Below are 19522 nucleotides of genomic sequence, written 5' to 3'. Positions count from 1 at the left end.
TCTCCATATATCTGTCCCCTGGATCTGTTGACGTGACCTTTCCGCTCAGAGCTGAAGCGGCAGAAATGAGGAATGCAGGTGACAAAAACACCTGCGATAAGTCGCCATGAGACTTTGGTCGCATTTGAGTGCAGTTGCGTAGATCTCTATCCAGATTGTCAGTCAAGGTTTTGTGAAGTTTACACAATGAAGTTACCAGTAAATGTAGTTATTTAGTAAAGTTTAAGGTGAAATAAAAAGAGAGTTATTGTTACTGTAGGCGTTTTAATGAACTGAAGTCAAGACGACCTGTTTCCCCTTCCACCTCGCTCCTGGCAGGATAGGTGACAAAACCCGTTCCATGTGTAAACTGATGACTTTGTGTAAACACAGGTGGCACTAGCTACACAGTTTTCCCTCAACTGTCCTTTCGTAAAGCATCACAACTAAGAACCAAAGTGCATAGAGTTGATTCTGTCATTAAAGACGGGGGAAGAGGTTGGTGATTGTAACACCACCCTTCTGAAGCGAGGCTACTTAGTTCTACACATTTTATTTGTTCACCCATCCATCAATAAACTTTTATCCTTTTACGAGTCACAAAGGACTAGAGCAAATCTTCACACACGTTCATTGGTTGGGTATATCCTGGACGGGCTTCCAGGCTATCGCAGGGCTGACGCATTAACAAGGCACATTACAAGTATTCTCATTCACTTGCATGTCTATTGGTAAAACAGAGTCGCCAATTAGCCAAACCCAAACGTCCTTGGACACTGATGGGAAACAGGAGCACCCAGAGGAAACCCATACAACTGGAGGAACCTGCAGACTCGACAGGCCCCAGTCGGCCAACTACCAGATCAAGTCCTTCTTGCTGTGACTAAACATGATATATATATATATATTTTAGAAATTCCCAGATCCGTTCAAACTTTGGACATATTTAAATGCTACCTCCATTTAGATATTTGGTTTTTACTTCTAATAATCAGTTTGTTTTAGTTCAAGGTGAATCTTAAACATAACATGGCCCAATCTGAATTTGTGTTCCATATGACGTCCATGATTTAACAACAATAAAGAAAATCCATGCATCCATTGCCGTCTGTTTCCTCAAACAATCATCTGGATTTTATTGGAGCACAATCTGATGGCTAACTACTTTTTTCCTGATCTCCTGCCAATTCTGTTTCCTCCCTCTTGACAGCTTGAAACAGATCTTTATGTCGACAATGGAAATCTATTTTGAAATGTGGTGTTTTTCTCTGTTTCAAATGAAATCACCAAATATGGCTGCTTTGTCGCCCACACTTGCGACTTTTGGCTTCGATCTGACGCTGCTATCTGAGCTGTCAGAATTAATCTCAGGTCTCAGATCTTGTCCCAAACATTGGTCCTTGGTAACAACGCTAAACCTAACAAACCTCCCTTCATAGATGTTCAACAATAAAAGCAGTGTTCATCGTATATTTTGTCAATGAAAGTCTGATAAAATGCAAAAACTGTCTTTATTTCTTGACATAATGGCCTCAAGCCTAATCCTGGATTGAGTAGCTTTAAATAACAGAACATTAATTTTACAGTTTAAAGGTCAAACACTAGCATAGAATGTTTCATCTGAATGCATTTGAGTCACAAGAGATGCATAAAAACCCTCTCCACGTCCAGTCAGTTCTTTAAACAGGTGGTAAACTCTCCTCTGGTTGGAAGAATACATCCAGACTGCTGGAGATCATGCATGAAAACTCATGTGTCTCATTTGTACCATGATCAGGTGTTATTTAAGAACTGGGGTAAATGCATTCTCAACAGTAAGCCCCCAAGGACGGCAGAAGTCACGTGCATTGATTAATGCACTGTGGAGAGAGGGATGGGAGCCCAGAAACATTTATAGCACTCACTTTATCACAGGTTAAGTAACAAAACCTGATCATTTTACATAGAAATTGCAAGTTCACAACATGTGGCTATAATTATTAATATACATGGGCTACGTCAACCGACTTAGCAAATGTGACAGAGTCATTAGTGCTGTTCCACCGACACCTGCACAGTGAACGCTTACTCACCTATGGCGTACATAACTTTTATTGACAAGTTCGGTTCTCTTGCTGTGTTCTCTCTCATCCGATTTTTATGTCTTAAAAAGAAGTAAGATTATAAAAAATACGTTTTATGGCTAATACGACTGCTGTGTCTAATAAGGCAAAAATAAAAAACAGGCACACTGCAAGCCGTGATTAATCAGCGCACTCCTAATATTAGGCATATGAAATCACTGAATAGCATTTGGAGGAAAAATGCAAATGGTGTTCGTGTCACATGTGATATTTACTTCAGCGGAACCAAAGATTTACAGTGACAAGAAAGACAACACAAAAGTTTGCATGTCCCACACCAACATAATCATGCTAATTGATACTGTATCTGCCATATGCATGAATTTCAACAGCATTGCATCACTTTATCGACACCGCCAACAGAGAGGCCAAGCACGGGCCATAAACAACGCTCAGACACAAAAAACCCTCGCAGATAAAATGCGCACATTAAATCATCACTCATTCAAAAGTGAAGCAAGGAAACAGCACATACGCATCCAAACTAGGACTTGTTCTTGTTTGCCTTCCTTCAATCTGTTGTGCCTATAAAATACACCTCCTGCTAGCAGACCTTCAAATGGATCGCTTGATTACAACTACGACATCGCAGCAGGAACTGTTGACAAAAGACAAGTCAAAAGAATGTATCATGAGGTTTATCAGTTTGGAAAAGTAAAAGGAGAACACGGTCCTACTCTCGTGTTTGTGGGGTAAAGATTGATGATTCAGACTGCTGCAAGTGACAAAAAAATCTGATGTAAAGCTGATAATGTGGAAATTTTTTTTCTTTTTTATTTATTCTATTTTTTTTTTAAGGAATTTGCTTCTAAGTGGAAATCATTACTGCAGCACAAAGAGGCAAATGGGATGCCCACTTATGAAAATGACCAAACAAAGAGAATTAGTTGGAAAAACCTCTCCTACCTAAGCATCCTCGCCTTGTTTTGATTCATGACAAAGATGTAACAGTCTCCTACTCCCAGCTCTGTCTCCTTAAAGTGTTCCCACTTATGTTGGAGCACAATCTCTGGTTGGATTATCTTCACAGACAACTTTAACTTTGTGTTACGGGGCTTTTTCAGTTTTGTTCTTTCTTTAACGAATGAAGCACTCCATTTATGAACAACATCCGAGGCGCTGGGAGGTGGTCAGGGCGGTGGGTGTGCAAACCACATGACTGTGACACCAGAGCAAGGCCGCGGGTTCACACCCGGACCCCCGTCTGAGGTTTAGGCAACAAAGGCAGTTCAGTTAAGGTTAGAGAAGGACTGTGGTTTCAGTTAAATGTTAAACATGTTGTGTCTTAAGTCAAGTGTGGACTTTTTCTGTATCAACTGAGACCACAAATTTTTCCCTAAACCTAACCAAGCGCTGCCATGCGGTGCCTAAAACATAACCTCGGACTAGAATTACCACCTTGCGGCTGTACGACGGGGGTTTTAATATTCCTTCCAGGCATTCCTGATTAATTGCATTGACAAGAATGGGACAGACAGTAACCTTGACCTTTCACCTCTAAGAACCACAATCTAATCAGTTCATGCTTGACTCCAAATTAATGCTTGTGCCAAATTTTAAGAAATTCCTTCAAGGTGTTCCTGAGGAATTGATAGACTGATGGACAAATTCATGCACATCAAGCTAGAAAACAAATACCAGGTAGCATTTCATTCATACGTCCAATGTAAGCATTTTTCCGACTTGCCACACATGTTAACTTACAGCATTTCCTTATTACCTTACTGGAAAATGTAATCCAGTTGGAACTTTCTTCAAAACAGATTTACTATTGCAATTTATTGTACATAAATAGGGGGGGTTGCTATTCCAGGTACTAAAGTCTGCTGAGACTTCTATTTGGAACCGTACAAATTCTCGCCTTCCTTGGAAAACAGTCGCAGCAACACAGGAGATGAGTTCAACTCCTTAACTCCAAAATACACACACACAAACACACACACACACACACACACAGAGTTACACACATGGTCTTAATATTTACCAGCTGGCTAGTCAGACTGGCAGACAACAGCCAACCCCAGGTCTGTAGACACAAACTGGTGTTTGTAAATCACCACTTCAGATAAAAGGAGAGCTAAGTGTGTTGAGCCAAGAGGAAACGAAGGGAGATAAAGGTGAAAAAAAGAAAGAGAGAGTGCAACTGTCAGACTCATTACCCCGAAAATTATGTCTGTACTGTAAAAACACTCACTGAGAGCGCAACACCAAAACATAAACTTGAAAAGAAAGGAGGGGAGCTGTTAGCGAAGGCAGAGTAATGAAAATAATAATGGCTTTAATAGCATAATGTAACTCAACAACAGCCTTTCTCTCCACTCCCTTTGGTGCCAGGATGAAGTTAGATCACCTCTATGTAAGGATGCCTGCACATAACACTTAGCCGTGTCCAAACATGTACACCGACTCACACATGCACATGCTGTACACATGCTGCATCCACCTTGGCTCGGATGTTGAAGCTTCTAGATGTTTAAAATGTCCTATCTTGGATGCAAATCAATAAACCTCACTGACACAGCCACAAACATGGGCCATATGTTCTTGCAAAACTTATGTAAGACAGTTAGGAGGCCCTGCAGAGGTTCTCTGTATATTTTTTCGAAAAATTTGAGAATGGCCCAGGAGCTTGAGTGAGATCTTAGATCACCTCAGAGTTTCACTGACTTCCTTTTGCTTTGCATTGAACAAAACAAAGAAATCATTCCTTTAATGACCAATGACTGCCCTTTTTTCAAATGTACATGCTCATTACACTCGTCTCTTGCAGGATAAATGAGCTGCAGCAGTTTCATCTCTAGGTATTAGGCACGATTCTTATGCAAGTACGAAGCTGCGGTTATAAACAGCTGAGTTCTCACGTGGTGATCATGAGAACGTATCACATCCACACACAGACAGACAAGAAGGCGCCGTCATGACAACATAATGTCTCGCATACCATGTATCATGTGAAAGGATGCAAAAAAAAAAAAAAAAAACACGTAGATGTCATTAGTGAATTGGCTCATAAGGGTATTTTGGGCTGTTTGTTTCTGTTGACTTTAACTCCAGCAGTCATCGCAATCCCCACAACAGCTACACTCCATTCATTTTGAGTCACCCGGCGTCATCAATGTAAACACCGATACCTGCCGAGTACCTCGCTGCTTGTTTGCTTCAGAGTCTGTCGTACAACTCTGCAAAGTCAGGCAGTGACCTAGTTTGTGTTTTTCCCTGGATTTTGTGGAGATTTTAGACACGTGCAAATTAAGAACACAATTTTTGGATTTTAGAGTTTTTAACCTGTCACAGCACCTCCTAAAATATGTCCAATTTCCCTTCAAATATTTCCTTTTTTTTCTCTTTTTGTTAAAGGCACATATACAAATCTGAAAGCCTGAGCATGGGAAGCAGGAGTGAGCATCTGTGAGGCATTTGTGGCGAGGAAGAAAGAGAAACAGAGAAAAACTAGTATGAGTTTCCAAGCACCATCCCATGGTTTACTGGAATGCTGGTGAGCGCCTGGTGCGTGAGGTAATGTCCTGTCACCCAGACCCACCCATACCTACCGAAGCTCACCGTCTCATTGGTCCGAGGCTAATGATGGGCGACTTCCACGGCCTACTGAGAGTGGGGCTGTAAAAGTTAGTGAGTGGGTGCAATTATGCAGTTTGCCTATCCCGGTCTCATCAGAACAGACATGAGTAGTGACTGGGTGGTAAGGAACACAGACCGCAAACTAATGTATAGGGATTGGTGAGCGTACAACGCCAGCAAGTTGAAAACAGATGGGTCTGCGGAGAATATAAATGTCCCTCAGTCAGTGGCCCCCTATGCTCAATAAAACAGTGCCAAAACCCTGCATATTAACGGCTTGAAAATGTTATGGGGAGAAGGAGGAGGGGTGATGGTGGTGGTGGTGGTGGGGTGGGGGGGGTCATCAGTGCCATGAAAAAATACACCAGCTTCAATGAGGTTTCCACATGGCAGAACCACAATAATAACTGAAACGGGAAAAGTAAAAGAGAAAAAGAAACGCCATCCCAGAGGTTTCTTTTTAATGTTACCACACGCTTATGTCACTGGCACGGTGCCTGACGAGGACCGTGCGGTTTGCAGGGAATGTTGGTGAGAGAGACGCAGCCAGAGGAGCTGGCCTTCCTGCGCTGCTGAAAAGCAACAGCTCGGCTACTGTACGAGCTTTCGTTTTTTTGCGTATGCGTGCGTGCGTGTGTGTGTGTGTTTGTGTAACAGTACGTGCAATTTTGCCTGCGTATTTGTTTGCATGTATATATAAAGGAAAGTGTGTGTAAACATGCATGTATGCTCTGCAGTAGCCTGTACAGTATGCATGTATCCTCCACTTAAGTACACAAACACGCGCTGCCTGCTGTTTTTGGGACCCGGGACAGAACTGGGCCAGTTATTGTTTCCTTGTTTTACTAGCCAGAATAATTTCTTTTACAGTGCCTTCTCTTCTCCTCCCTCTCCCCTCTTGCCTCTGAAGCATTATTTACCTCAAGGTGAATACGGTAGGGGTGATTTAATTCAGACCTCATGCACATATGTTTGTTTTACATCTCAAGATGGGTGAACTTTATATATAGGCAATTTCTTGCAGCATGAGAGGACTAAAATGTTATCCCTTCTGTTGCTTATGTATAATTAAGGTTAGTGTTCTCCAGGGGTGCCCAGGGGTTGCATCAGAGATTGCCCGGGCAGCAGCCCTCTCTGGAGAAATCACCTGGCTTGCTGTTTGATCTTAAAGTTTGAATGCACATGCACACTCCCCACCAACACAAACTCATCTACACACATGTATGAGAAGGCAACGAGGCGGCGCACGTACATGGATACACACATGGGCACACACACACACACGCACACACACAAAGGTTAGTTGCTAGGGCCAGTTCTCCACTCCAATTCCCCTAGAGCAAGTTGAGCTGGCTCACCATATTCCACGGTGTGGTAGTGGGGGAACATTATGTTCTGCTCCACAAAGACAGCAGTAGTACATTTCAGTCCCCTATGGACCTGCCCTATAATCCTGTATGGAGTCGGCACTATGAGTGTGTGTGTGTTTGCCCGTTTGTCTTTGTCTGGCTGCATACCTGTGTGTGAGTGTGTGTGTGTGTGTGAGCTTGATCAGGAAAGAAAGGAGAATCATTTAAATGAGCTGAAGTCACCTTATTGTTTTCACAGGTAGCCCCATATTTGAGGTCTTCAACAATAACCTGTAATAGTTCTTCCACTGAATGAGGGAGCAGAGATGTTAAGAAATTGAAAACAACAATTAAACTCAAGCAGAAATGTTAGATTGGCAGTTTTTCTAATTATTAGGTGCATTTCAAGTTCAATATATTTTTTTCCGGGACGAGGGAAGCTTTGTGTGACTCACATTTCAGGCCATTGCATAAAAAAACAGGCAACATTGGTGCCACAGTCTTTAAGTCCCTCCCCCTTGCTGCTTTCTTCTGATTGGTAGGCTTTATGGAAGCCTTTACTCGTGAGCACCACCAAATTTTGCCAATGACGAAATTCTGAAAGCAAACGTTAATCCTACTTGGTAACAGTGGATTTAGTCCAATCACAAGCCTTATACAGATTTTTATGTTTAGGAAATGTACTAAAAAGCAGATTGAAGTGGAAAATGTCTACTGACACTAAAGATAACGCAGCCAGTAAAACGCTGTACTGCGGTTGCCAAACAACTGCATAATATCTCCTTGCAACATTGGTTATTTTCATAGTGGAGTACAATAAATGTCTATAGCACTACTCAAATACAACGTTTGGCAAGAATCTGTACATACATTTACCAATAAGACTGTAGTTTGACTTTGTTGGTGCGCTGTGCCTGGAGCCGATGAATGACCTCATCTTGTAGCAAAAGCAGAGCAAAAACGTTGGAATGCATGTTCGGGGCAGTCTGAAGTCTGAGTTTATTCGATCACGGAGATTACTTTTACATACATTGACCTCATTAGTGGAAACTTTGGCTACGTTTAATGTGAACATCCTACATTATGACTTTATATTTATGTGATGGAAAATTTAAAAAAACATACATGCCTGCTTTAATTTTACCTAAGACATTCTCTGGTGTCCCTTTGGTATTTTTGATTAAATCAAAGTACTCATTTGCAGACATGTAAACTTGTGGGAACGGCCAAAAAGACAGGATATTTTCTGCTTTTATGATATATTTTCTTTTGAATGCAAAAAAGCTGTCAATCGAACAATTTCCAAATTGATTTACCTCATGTTACAACCTTTAACTCCTGTGTTTCTGTTTCCTTACATTCTTTTATATATAAGTTAGGCCATTATCTTTGCTCGTATTTTCATTTTACACCATTTCACTGCTGTGGTTGTATACATTTTTGTTAATCAATCTGGGGATCCTCCTCCATTTACCCGATCTGCATGTTATTTTTACCCCTATTTTTTATTGTTTTCTGGTAATGTAACCACCTTTTCTGTGTCAATGAAGCCCAAAACAATAAAACTACTGGGTCAGTTTCTACAACGGTACATAACTCCACATAATAGTGCTGGGATTCGCACTTTATGACCCAAAAACTAATGTGTGTCAGTCTTACAAAGATCGAGCACACATTTACATTCTGTAAGGCAGACAGCAGGCTACTAAGCTATTGTGTACAAACTGGCAGTATGTATTTATGGCTCTATGCGCCATTTATTCTTATGTTGCTGAACCCTCCCTCAGCAGCAGTTTAAATATGGGAGCAGTCACCCATCCTTCTCCTTGGCTCTGGTGTGTAAAAATTCTAAAGTTTGGGAACAAAATGTAGATCTCATGCAAAAATGCCGCATACTGAGATAAGCATTCACCATGGTATTAAAATGGATGTGTTTCAATACTCTCTTGGATCTATGTTACGTCTGTTTTGCGGTAGAAACATGTATCTTTATATACTCTTTACACACACTCTCTTCCTCTCTTTCACACACACAAGTACATAGTACTTGAGATTTCGTGCATGTACATGATCTCTCTTGCTCCTCAAGTGCCTTCTTGTGCTGTTGTTGCTTTCTTGCATCCGTAAAGATCCCTATCAATACTGCCCGCCTTGCTCGCTCGCTCTCAGACGTACATACACACTCATGGAATCCACACTGTCTTTAGACATCAACAAAACAGATACACAAAGCCAATACAGGAGTTGTTTACTAGATCAGAAGGAAATGATGTGCTATCCGCTCATTCTATGACTCAACACATTCATTCAGAACAAAAAGTAATCCAGAACGCACAGAAGGAGGGCAACGCTGTAGCATTGTCCTGTATCAGGGAGGCTCATCTCTAGCTGAACTCTGTCAAAGAGCTGTGAACTGCAAATGTTGAAAGATGACTAAATTACGATGGTACTTCAAAAAGATCTCGGCGTCACCCAGGAACAAAGGGCATAACTTCTATTGTGGGACACTACTATATACTATCCATCCATCCATGTTGTTCCACAGAGGCAGCAGACAAAGCAGGTCATTGCAGATGTCCGTCTTCGTGGCAACACTTTCCAGTTCTTCTGAGGAGATCCCAAGGTGTTCCCTGGCCAGATGAGACATACAATCTACCCCGTGGTCTCCTCCCAGGTGGACATGGTTGGAAAACATCAGAAGGAAGCCTCAGAGGAGGCATCCGAATCAGATGTTCAAACTACCTCAACTGTCTCCTTTCAATGCAGCAACTCTGCTACGAGCGCCCTCCGGATGTCCAAGCTTCTCACTGTATCTCTAAGGCATAACAGTATACTACAAGGCCTTACATCAGTATCCACAAAAACTCAAACATTGACACCAAATCAGAAGTTGTGACACTTTTGGCTCATTTTCGAGCTGATCCAGTCAAATTCCTCAGGTGACCCAAGATAAGACATTGGTTCACCACTTTGATCCTGAATCAAAGAATCAAAGTAAACAATGGAAACACACCAATTCTTGCCTCCCTAATGGTTTAAACAAGTGGCATCTGTCGGCAAGGTGATGGCTTTAGTGTTTTGGGACAGTGAGTTATGAAGTCATCCATGTTACTGAAGAGAATCTGGAGGCTCAAGATGTGACCTTCTTCTGCAAGCTCGAACACTGGTGGACTGAAGGCATTGGAGTTAAAGGAGACTATGTTGAGAAATAAGGCAAGAATGATCTTCTTCTGTGACATGCTCTGATGAAGATCTTTCCGAAGTACCCTTGCAAATTACTAAAGATGAAGTAGACATAGCAGAACAACATACTGTGGATTTCTGATAAAACTAAACTAAGGCAGTTTTCAAGTGCACAATGGCATCGCACTAGTTGAGTTGTTTACCCCTCATTTTTTAGTTATATATTTTGACGTTTGCAGCAGGATGACATCTTTGGCATGTCAAAAATACCAGTTGTCTAACACTGGCTAACACTGTCACTGCTGTGGGTAAGGTTTTGTTCGGGTTGTGCACAAAATGACATGGTAGGGGTATAGAGAAAAAAATCCTTGGTTGGGTCAAAGCACATTTTTTAGGAATGCAGTGCTGGAGAGAACGAGGAGCACCGAAGCTGTTCAGGTGTCTTGTTGATGCCCAACATCTCTCTAAGACACCGAATGATTGTTTTCAACCTCTTTCTAGGCCCCAGTTTTCTCTTTCTCTTTTTTCGTCCCCCTCACACATTAACACAGACACCAGAACACAAACAAGCACTCGAAAAGGCAGTAATGGTACATATTGTGGGATGAATGCTAGCGGTTAACCAGACACTAACTCCAGCAGAGAACTTTACTGTTATTTTGGCTTTGTGTCGTGGTAATGACATTGTCTCTGGAGTGCGGTTGACTGAGATCAAAATGTTACCCTGTGTGCCAAGTCCTCAACAACAAATGACTGCTGCCTCTCTTATTGTTGATCCAGTCAGGCACAGGAATCTTGCTGTACTCTTTTATTATCGTGATCCTTGTAACCTCACTTAAATTTAGTATAAAAAGACTGAGTGAATAGACAATAAGTGTGTTGTAACCATATTGAAACTTAGGTACTGGCAGGGTCACTGAAGCATATTTATGCACGGTCACTCAATGCTCTCAACAGTTGTTTCTTGAGAAGAGATATTATGTCGCTGCAGGCCCCATTAATACCTCAGTAACCTCACGCATAAGGAAATAGAAGTCACTGCAAGTTCTTCCACACAGAATAAGAAAAAGGTAAAGGCTACAAGACCTTCTCTGGGTGGCTTAGTGTTCGTTTAACCACAGTTGCTAATAATATTAAGACGTTTGGGATCCACGGGAACGTAGCCAAACTCCCTGGATGTAACTGCAAGAGGAAAATGGCCTGAACAGAAGGATACTTCAAATGGCACAAAAAGAACCAAGGGAAACTTCAAAGCAGGTACAAGTTGACCTCCAAGATCATGGGACAACATACGTCATTAAAAAAAAAACCCCGGAAGATCTCAGGTAATAAAGACGAACATTAAAAAAACAAACTTCCTTAAATGCGTATTGACAGGTCATAATGTGCATTGGAAAGTTTTCTTCAGGCAAATTAAACAAAATTAGAGCGTTATGGTTTCTCTCATTAGCAATATGTTCACAGAAGAGAAAAAACTTAAGAGCAGCGTCCCCACTGTGAAACATGAAAGAGGCTCAGTCGTGTTATGCTGTTGCTTTCCTGTGTCGGCCACAGGGTGCCGTTAACCTGTGCAGGGCACGACTAAATCAAGGGATTATCACAGGTCGTGGCTTCTCCGACTGGATAATCACCCAAATAATTATCTGAAAGCACCCAAGAACAGTTGAAAAGAAACAAAAAAAATTGACCTTTCTAAAGTGGTCCGCTATGAGTCCTGATCTTAATCTATTGAACATAGGACGAGTGAAGCCAAACTACCTCCTAAGAAGTGCTGAAATCTCATTAAGAGCTACAAAAGTGCTCATTTGCAGCGATTGCAAATATAGCGAAAGAAAATATTAGATAAAGGGTGCCATTATTTCTGTCAATGCCATTTCCATTTGCTCTTTTATTGAAATTAATCTACAACAAAATCTAAAAGCAGTTAGTCTGTTCCATTAAATATAGAGAACAGTGGATGTTCTCGTAGATTAATCGTACTTGCTTGAGTTCCTTGAAGACGTTTCACCTCTCATCCACGTCTTCAAGGAACTCAACCAAGTCCAGTTGCTACGATTAATCTACGAGAATAACCATGACCTAGATGACTGAGAATCTTCACAGACGGAACAGTAGATGCCAAAAACTTCTGTTAGCTTCAAGTTGTTTTAGAGAACAGCGTGTCTTCTTTTTCCTCCCTTTTTTTAAGGTTAAGGGTACCAATAATTTGTACATGTGTGTACCAGATACAAGATGACCTCGTGAGTCGAGTTCAAAACCATTTTTCAAGTAAAATGTAAAGTTCACATGCGGCAATGCATTCAGTTTTGTCTCCCTTGAGTACAGAAAGTATGCTTTGCACCTCAGCAGCAGTCATCGTTTCTCAGACCTCATAATTTTAATATTGATGACCGTTGTTTTGCCAAGCAATTGGCACAACAACCCCAACGGCTTTTAAGCTTCCTGTCACTGCAATATGTGAGACTGTTTCAGCACAGGCAGACATTTTGCAGAAAAAAGTAGATTAAGCTCTCAACAACGGCTGTAGATCAACAGTATAGCATCACAAGCGAGTCTGCTACTTAGAGACCACTTTGGATTTCATGGTTGTTATCACAGCGAATGCCTTTAGATCTTCCACATCCCTTTTCATCAACAAATATTCAGTCACCCAGGAAAATTTCAAACACCATGAACTGAGAAAACAAAAGCAAAGAACTCTTGATAGGGAATAAGATCCAGATGCCTGAAGAATGACCTTTAATTGGGCACTCTGTGGCAGATTCCTGGTTGGCATCAAGGGCAATTGTCAGTGAAAGCAGCAGTTTAAATACGAAATGCCTGGACGCCACCGAAAGTTCCTTCAAAAATATGCAAGCGCTGTTTTGCTACTGATCAGCCACTTTGGTGTTTTACATGTTGTCCCAAAGTGGTCAAATTTAAACTGGATTCTTGAACAAAGACAAACCTACTGCCTGGTCTTCATCTCAACAACTAGTCCTTACATGCTTTGACTGTGGCATGAGCTTCCAGGAGAGTCGCCATAGCCACATGCATGCAATTGCACAACTGCTTAGGAGAATAGCTTGGAACAGGGTTTCAACTGAGTTATCTTAGTTTTTCCGAGCAAGTCTCATGAGCGAGAAGCAGCGCACGATCCCGTGTTGGTTTGTGTGCGAACGCAGATGCAGAATTTGTGCGTGCGTGTGTGTCTATATGCCGAAAACTGCAAGGATACAGTATAATCAAAGTTAATTTGGAGTTGAAGAGATGGTACTGATGTGGCTGAAGCACATGTTACTGGAGTGGGAAAATAAAAGTCAGTGATTACATCAATGTGCACGGATGTTGGTGTGAGAAATGGGCTCTCAGGACATTTTTTTTTTTGAAGCAACAGTGTGCTTACAAGTGTTTCTACTCACAATTTACTGGATAGATGACTGAGTGTGCGAGAATGTAGGGGGGAGGCGGACAGGCAGGGCGAGATAGCGACAAGACCGTTGTGTTTTGCTAACCTGTGTTTGCATATTTTCCACACGTCCATAGGCACTTGTGTTTCAGTGGCCTTGTAATGAGGTGATCTCATCACATATGACCCTTAGGGAACAGTGTGTTCTCCACAATAAAAGAGCTTTTTGTATGAGCAATGTGTCCTTCACAGCAGAAATCCTTTCTTTATGGTTATGTGAATGTGTTCCACTGGTGTCTCATTCCACTCAGAAAAATAAAACATCTGCAGTGTTGTTTAGTTGGAACACTTTTCCCTTCTTTTCGCCGCTCAAACAGAAGCGAAACCGTATAAATATCAAATGCATTAAATGGTTAATTTGCTACTTTTTGTGTGAACAGGGCACCTGACCACAGCTGCTCAGGAATAACTAGTTCGATGGCCTTGTAAAATGCATCATCAGCAGTGGGAACAAGCTCTACCGACAACACACACTTCCCGCATCGCACACGTACCTCGGGAGAGAGAGCATTGTCCGTGTAGAGGTGTAAAGTCTACACAAAGCCTTTACTTTACTTTATTCATTCATAAAAGCATAAAATGTAGTCAAACAAACTAATGCGAGACACTGCAGGATGTTTGCTTTAACATTTGGTCGGAGCAAAGAATACCTTGAAAGCCAGCGAGGGAAAATGAATTGAAATAATAAATAGGGTTTTAAAAGAGATAGTATACGTCAACAACATGTCTTAGCTTTCACCATCCATATTAGGGAGAGGGGATTAAATAGGATTGAGGCTAATGCACTTCTATGTGTCCTGCTTTGTGTGCCTGTATGTGTGTGTGTGCATGGACTTGTATTACTCGTGTTGTGGGAACATAAATCTGCATCCACAGCCACACTGTGCAGACCCAGAGACAAACGGCGTTAATCATTTCATTTTGGTTTCAGGTTAAGAGCAAGACGAGGTTCAGGTAAGGGTTTGGGTTAGGCTAAGCTAAGTTTCTAGGAAATTAATCTAAGTCAATGTAATGTCCTCTGGAGCGATTTAACATGACTGTGTGTGCATGTCGGTGTGTCTCACCCTAATGTTTTGGGCAGTCAGCCCCTTTCTGTGTTGCAACAGCAACAAATCGATGCGTCCACCGGGCTTAGGTGGAATCAATGGCTTCTTCTGTTGTCTTCAATAAGCATTATTTAAATGAGAGCAGCAAACTTCTGCACCCACCCTGGTAGGGATCTAATTAAAGGTCCCGATCTTACTTAACTGGCAAACCAGCAAAGGAAAACAGTTTGCTACCGAGGCTTCTTTTTGGGGGGGGGGGGGAAAAAAAGGAACCCAAAACACAAAAAAAATAAAAGGACAACTCTGTTTATGCTAAGATAGGAATACATGATTGTGCAATAGATTGATGGATGTTGGGCAAGATACTAGATTTATTTTTTAGTCACGTCAAACTCTTTTGCTCTTTTTAAATGACGGCAACAGTGCGAACACAACAAACCATGCATGGCCTTACCTTAGTAACGGCAGGATATCCGGCAGCCACCTCTCCAGAGCAGTAGGGCTTTTCTTCATGGGAAACTTCAACAGTGGAAGCCCACTGGTCCAGGAAGCCATTGGGGGTGTAGAGGCCACAGTCTCTCACACCCGTTTCTCGTTCAAAGTCCTCGCACACCCCATCGCCATCGTAGTAGTAGCACATGCTTGGCTCCTCTGCAGTTGAAAGGAGAGCGGAAAAGGCAGCAAGTTTAAATAAGCCATTACCTATACAGTGCAAGTGGCTCAAAAACACCAATTTTGGAGGGAATCAGCTTATAGCTATCACTACCCAATTCTTACTTATCTGGCATGTCCTCATTTGTACGAAGCGGTACAGATGAGTTTCATTTGTTTTATCAATGAGATACTATTTCTGATCTTATTTCTATTATTTTGAAAAGTGACAAGACAAGGGATAAAAAGTGAAAGAAGGAGGATAAATTCTTGAATGTGTCAAGATATATAAATGGAGGTGACAGAGCATGTTATGGTCAAAAAGACAGAAACAACAACAACCAAAAAAAAAAAAAAAAGGAATGAAAGTGAGAGTGTGATAAAAAACGAGAGCAAGACAAACAAACACAGAGAGCGGAGGGGGAACGGTGGGGGCAGACAAAGTCAAGGGGTAAAGAAAGATACAGCAGTATTTTTTCCAGACATCCCACCCGGAGTTAAGGTCTGGAACTGAAGGACTGGAGGAGAGGGGAGCGGAGAGCAGGGAGGTAGCCTGGGCCTCATTGGTCTCAGCTCTCAGCTAAAGCAGCGTCAGCCGGTGGGGTTCCAGTTAGGGGGAAAGGCGGCATTCTGTGCCAAGTTGGCCGGGGCCTCCTCCTCGAAATTCCAGCCATCCCCAGCACGGCCAAAAGCTCAAGTCAGTTCTGTGCTCTGGCAATGGTAAAACGAGGGGCTACTGAGGGGGCATATAGAATAGGCTCCCGCCACTCACTCAGCAGGAACAGAGGCGAGGAAGAAGGGAAGGAGCGAGACCGAGAGAAGAAGGAAGTTCAAAAAGTGGCTTGTGAAAAGTGCAGGAGTAATAGTCAGAATGTGAGCTGAAGAGAGAAGAAGAGCAAAGGGATGAAAAAAAAAAAAAAAAGGCGAGAAAGAGCATTCGCTGCAGCATTTGAATTTGGACAGGGACAAAATAAACAGACACTGAAAAAAAAAAAAAAAAGTGAGGAGGTGATTGAGTGCACGAGCAAAAAAAAAAAGAGGGTCGGAGGAAGAAAAAAAAAAAGGGGGGGGGTGTTGTGTGCCCGAGCAAAAAAAAAAGAGGGTCGGAGGAAGAAAAGGAGTGAAGAGATGAACGAAGATAGAAAGAGACAGATAAGAAAATGTACAGAGACGGACAAGCCTGCTTGGTTTTGTTTTGTGTTTTTACAACACAGCATGAAAGCTATATTTGTGTCAAAGTGGGGGAAAACAAAAAAAAGAGTGACATCTGACCTGAAAACCATCACTTTAGCGATAGTGGGAGCAATGTGAATACACTTTAAGAACATCAGATTGCATGTTGCTTTATGCTTTATCTGCACCTGTGTTTATTATGGCTCGGCGCCCTATTGAGACACAGTCGCTGGGATTGTAACACCAGGTGGGGTCATGTGAAAAGAACTTGCGAATTTCATCAGTTCCAGATATAAATCGGCTCAATCGTGTGAATAGCCTATTAAATCTCATCCAGATTGTAACACCATAGACCTGTTGTATACTTAGTGTCAATTCTCCATCCAACTCTCTCTTTCACCATCCAACACACTGACAAGCAGGCACTCTCTCGCACATACAGACAGATGGACAGAAGGTCCCGTCATTATAGTGTCAGATTTCTGTGCAAAACTTCAGCTATGTCAGACAGTGTCGGTCGGACGCACACACACTCACAGAAACACACTTACACACATCCCAGAGCACTGCAGTTGGTGGAAAAACAGCACAGCCAATTTTGCAGTCATCCAGCAATCTGACAGGGATTAAGTGGCCACTTCACATTGGCTCACACATGTGTGTCCATGCATGCATGTACTTTACATGCACAAACACACACAATCACAACGGGGGGGCGAAATGATTGTCGGCCAGCGGGAGACGGGACAGGAAACCATTCATCTATTCATAAAATAAAACAATGTACAGTAGGAGATGCCATTCACTCAGCTATGTAAAATAAGATTACACTCACCCTTTTAAAAATAATGATTTCCAGATTTTTTTTTTTTTTTTATGCAACAGGCCAAAGTGATTATGATACCTCCTGATATTTTATTCCTTGGAGAAAGGCATGGAGTACTTGAAGTACACCCAGATGATGTACACCCAGATGTCAGCTCAGTTCAAGTGAGTCTCATTGAGAAATCTGAACGATGTTTTTGGCTAAATATTATTTAGAAAAAAAAACTGTTTCAGTGAAATCCAAACAGGCATGATACCATTGTACAGAAAAGCAAAAAAACTTTTCAGTAAAAAACAGTTGGACGGGTCTTAACTTGACACTTTTGGTGAGTTAAATATGTTTGGAAACTCGTCAGTCAATGCTAACAAAATAGTCGACATACTAAACGCACACATCACACGAAACTTTTTCATTTAGTAACTGAACTGCATTTAAAGTAAAAGACTGAATTAATTGTGTTACTACAAGTGATGCCTTGTTGTGTATCAAACAGAATCATTACTAATATGTATTACAGCAATTATGCTTCCTCTGATTGGGCAGATGGGTTTGAGAAGTCAAATATTGCGTCAAATATTGGAAAGTTTCCACTGCAGGAACCTGGGACAGGTGCACAGTGGCTCGAACGTTTACAGAATTGGTCTTTTTGTTTTCCTTACAGTGTAAAATCCAACAGCTTTGGTCGTGACTTAAACTGCGAGTGCACGAATAGCAGGGTTTGTTAAGTTAGCCTGTACGTTGATTTTGTTGGTGATGTTAACAGAGAAAGGTTGAGTTTAACCAATCAGCATCAAGCTCCGACACAGCAGTGTTTTTTCAGGACTGTTCAGAAGTACCTATCCCGGAGTAGCTACGTCTTTCTCCAACCCTGAAAGAAGATCTACAGGGCAGTTCTTGCAATCGGAACGCACACAAAGATTTGCGCTTCCCGAAAACAACTCGCCATATCCTGCACTGGAAAACTGCTTTATGTTGTTCAAAGTTGCAGAAGAGATAAACCAACTGAAACGAACCAGCGACTGCAAACATCTTCACTTTAGAACACCTTTGTCCGTGTGACTCACCAATGCAGTTGAAGAAGGACTCCTTCTTGCATTGACTGGAACAGCCATCCCCGTTTACAGAGTTCATATCATCACATTCTTCCCCTTTGGAACTGAAACAGCAGGAGGCGGCACTTAGAAAGCACGGACACACGCAAAAACACTGGGAAACGTTAAAGGAACTCCAGCGAGAACGCTCCGTTGCACATCTGCGTGCGTTTACATATGTTTTTAAATGCTTGTGCGTGGGTGTCTGTTACCTCTGGATGCGTCCGTCCCCACAGTAGGGCGCCCCAAGATCATGCACCAGAGGCGGAGATGGCTCGCTCTCACTCCGGCTGGAGATTGTTTGAACCTGGTAGGTATATACAACATGTGGTACCACATCCCTACACAGAGAGGGACAAAAACTATGGTAAGTATAACATTTTATTACAATGTAAAGCCTTGAGGAAACATCCAACACAAAGAAAGAAGAAAGTAAATACACGAGACTCAGACCAGGCCTGAGGAGAACGGGTCAATAGGACTGTTGCTCTGTTTGCTGGCAAGTGTGTGTGTTCTTTTAGTGTCTTGTACCAGTAGCCAACACAAATAGAAACATCTGTCTCGGTGCACACTTCTCCCACACATCTACCTCTATTTCTATCTTGTCACCCGCCGACAGGGCTGCGATTACCCAGTTTGGGTCCAGCTTTGTTTTGTTTCCTTATCATAGCGATTCAAGGGACCATCGTGATGAACACACAATGGAGAGGAGAAATATTGGGGGAACTACTCACTTTGCCGGTGCAAGTCGCCATGATGGTTTCTTGAGTCACCATGATAAGGAAGTCTGAAAAAAAAGTCTGAAAGGAAAAGAAACATAAATGAGAAAATCAAAACCATAAACAAAAAAAAAAAAAAGGAAAAACAAAATCAAAGCTATAAATGAGAAACCAAAGCCATAGGCAAAGCAACAAAACTAAAGGAAAGAAAACAGGGAAACAACTGAAGTGCAAGCGAGGGTGCTTTAATGAAGTGAATTTATCATATAAATTTGAGCTTTTTCTCTACTATTTCTTGTTTGCCTTTACATGTTACTTTTGCTATAACCAGGGCTGGATTCTGGTTTTGTTCTAA

The 19522-nt window shown here is 41.9% G+C and overlaps 1 protein-coding gene across 1 annotated transcript in view; it reads right to left on the bottom strand.

Annotated features, from left to right (window-relative positions):
* pappaa (pregnancy-associated plasma protein A, pappalysin 1a) overlaps window positions 1–19522 on the bottom strand; it is an 86535-nt gene that overhangs the window by 37591 nt on the left and 29422 nt on the right. The window contains exons 8-10 of the mRNA XM_008298245.1: window positions 18661–18789; window positions 18422–18513; window positions 15162–15358 (exon numbers count right to left, since the gene is read on the bottom strand). Coding sequence (XP_008296467.1) covers window positions 15162–15358; window positions 18422–18513; window positions 18661–18789 — 418 coding nt within the window. The remainder of the gene's footprint in view (window positions 1–15161; window positions 15359–18421; window positions 18514–18660; window positions 18790–19522) is intronic.

This window comes from Stegastes partitus, unplaced genomic scaffold (assembly GCF_000690725.1).
Source record: "Stegastes partitus isolate 25-593 unplaced genomic scaffold, Stegastes_partitus-1.0.2 Scaffold1297, whole genome shotgun sequence".
NCBI classification, from domain to species: Eukaryota; Metazoa; Chordata; class Actinopteri; family Pomacentridae; genus Stegastes; species Stegastes partitus.
Note: the sequence above shows the minus strand (reverse complement) of the source record. Positions and strands in the feature narration are given on the sequence as shown.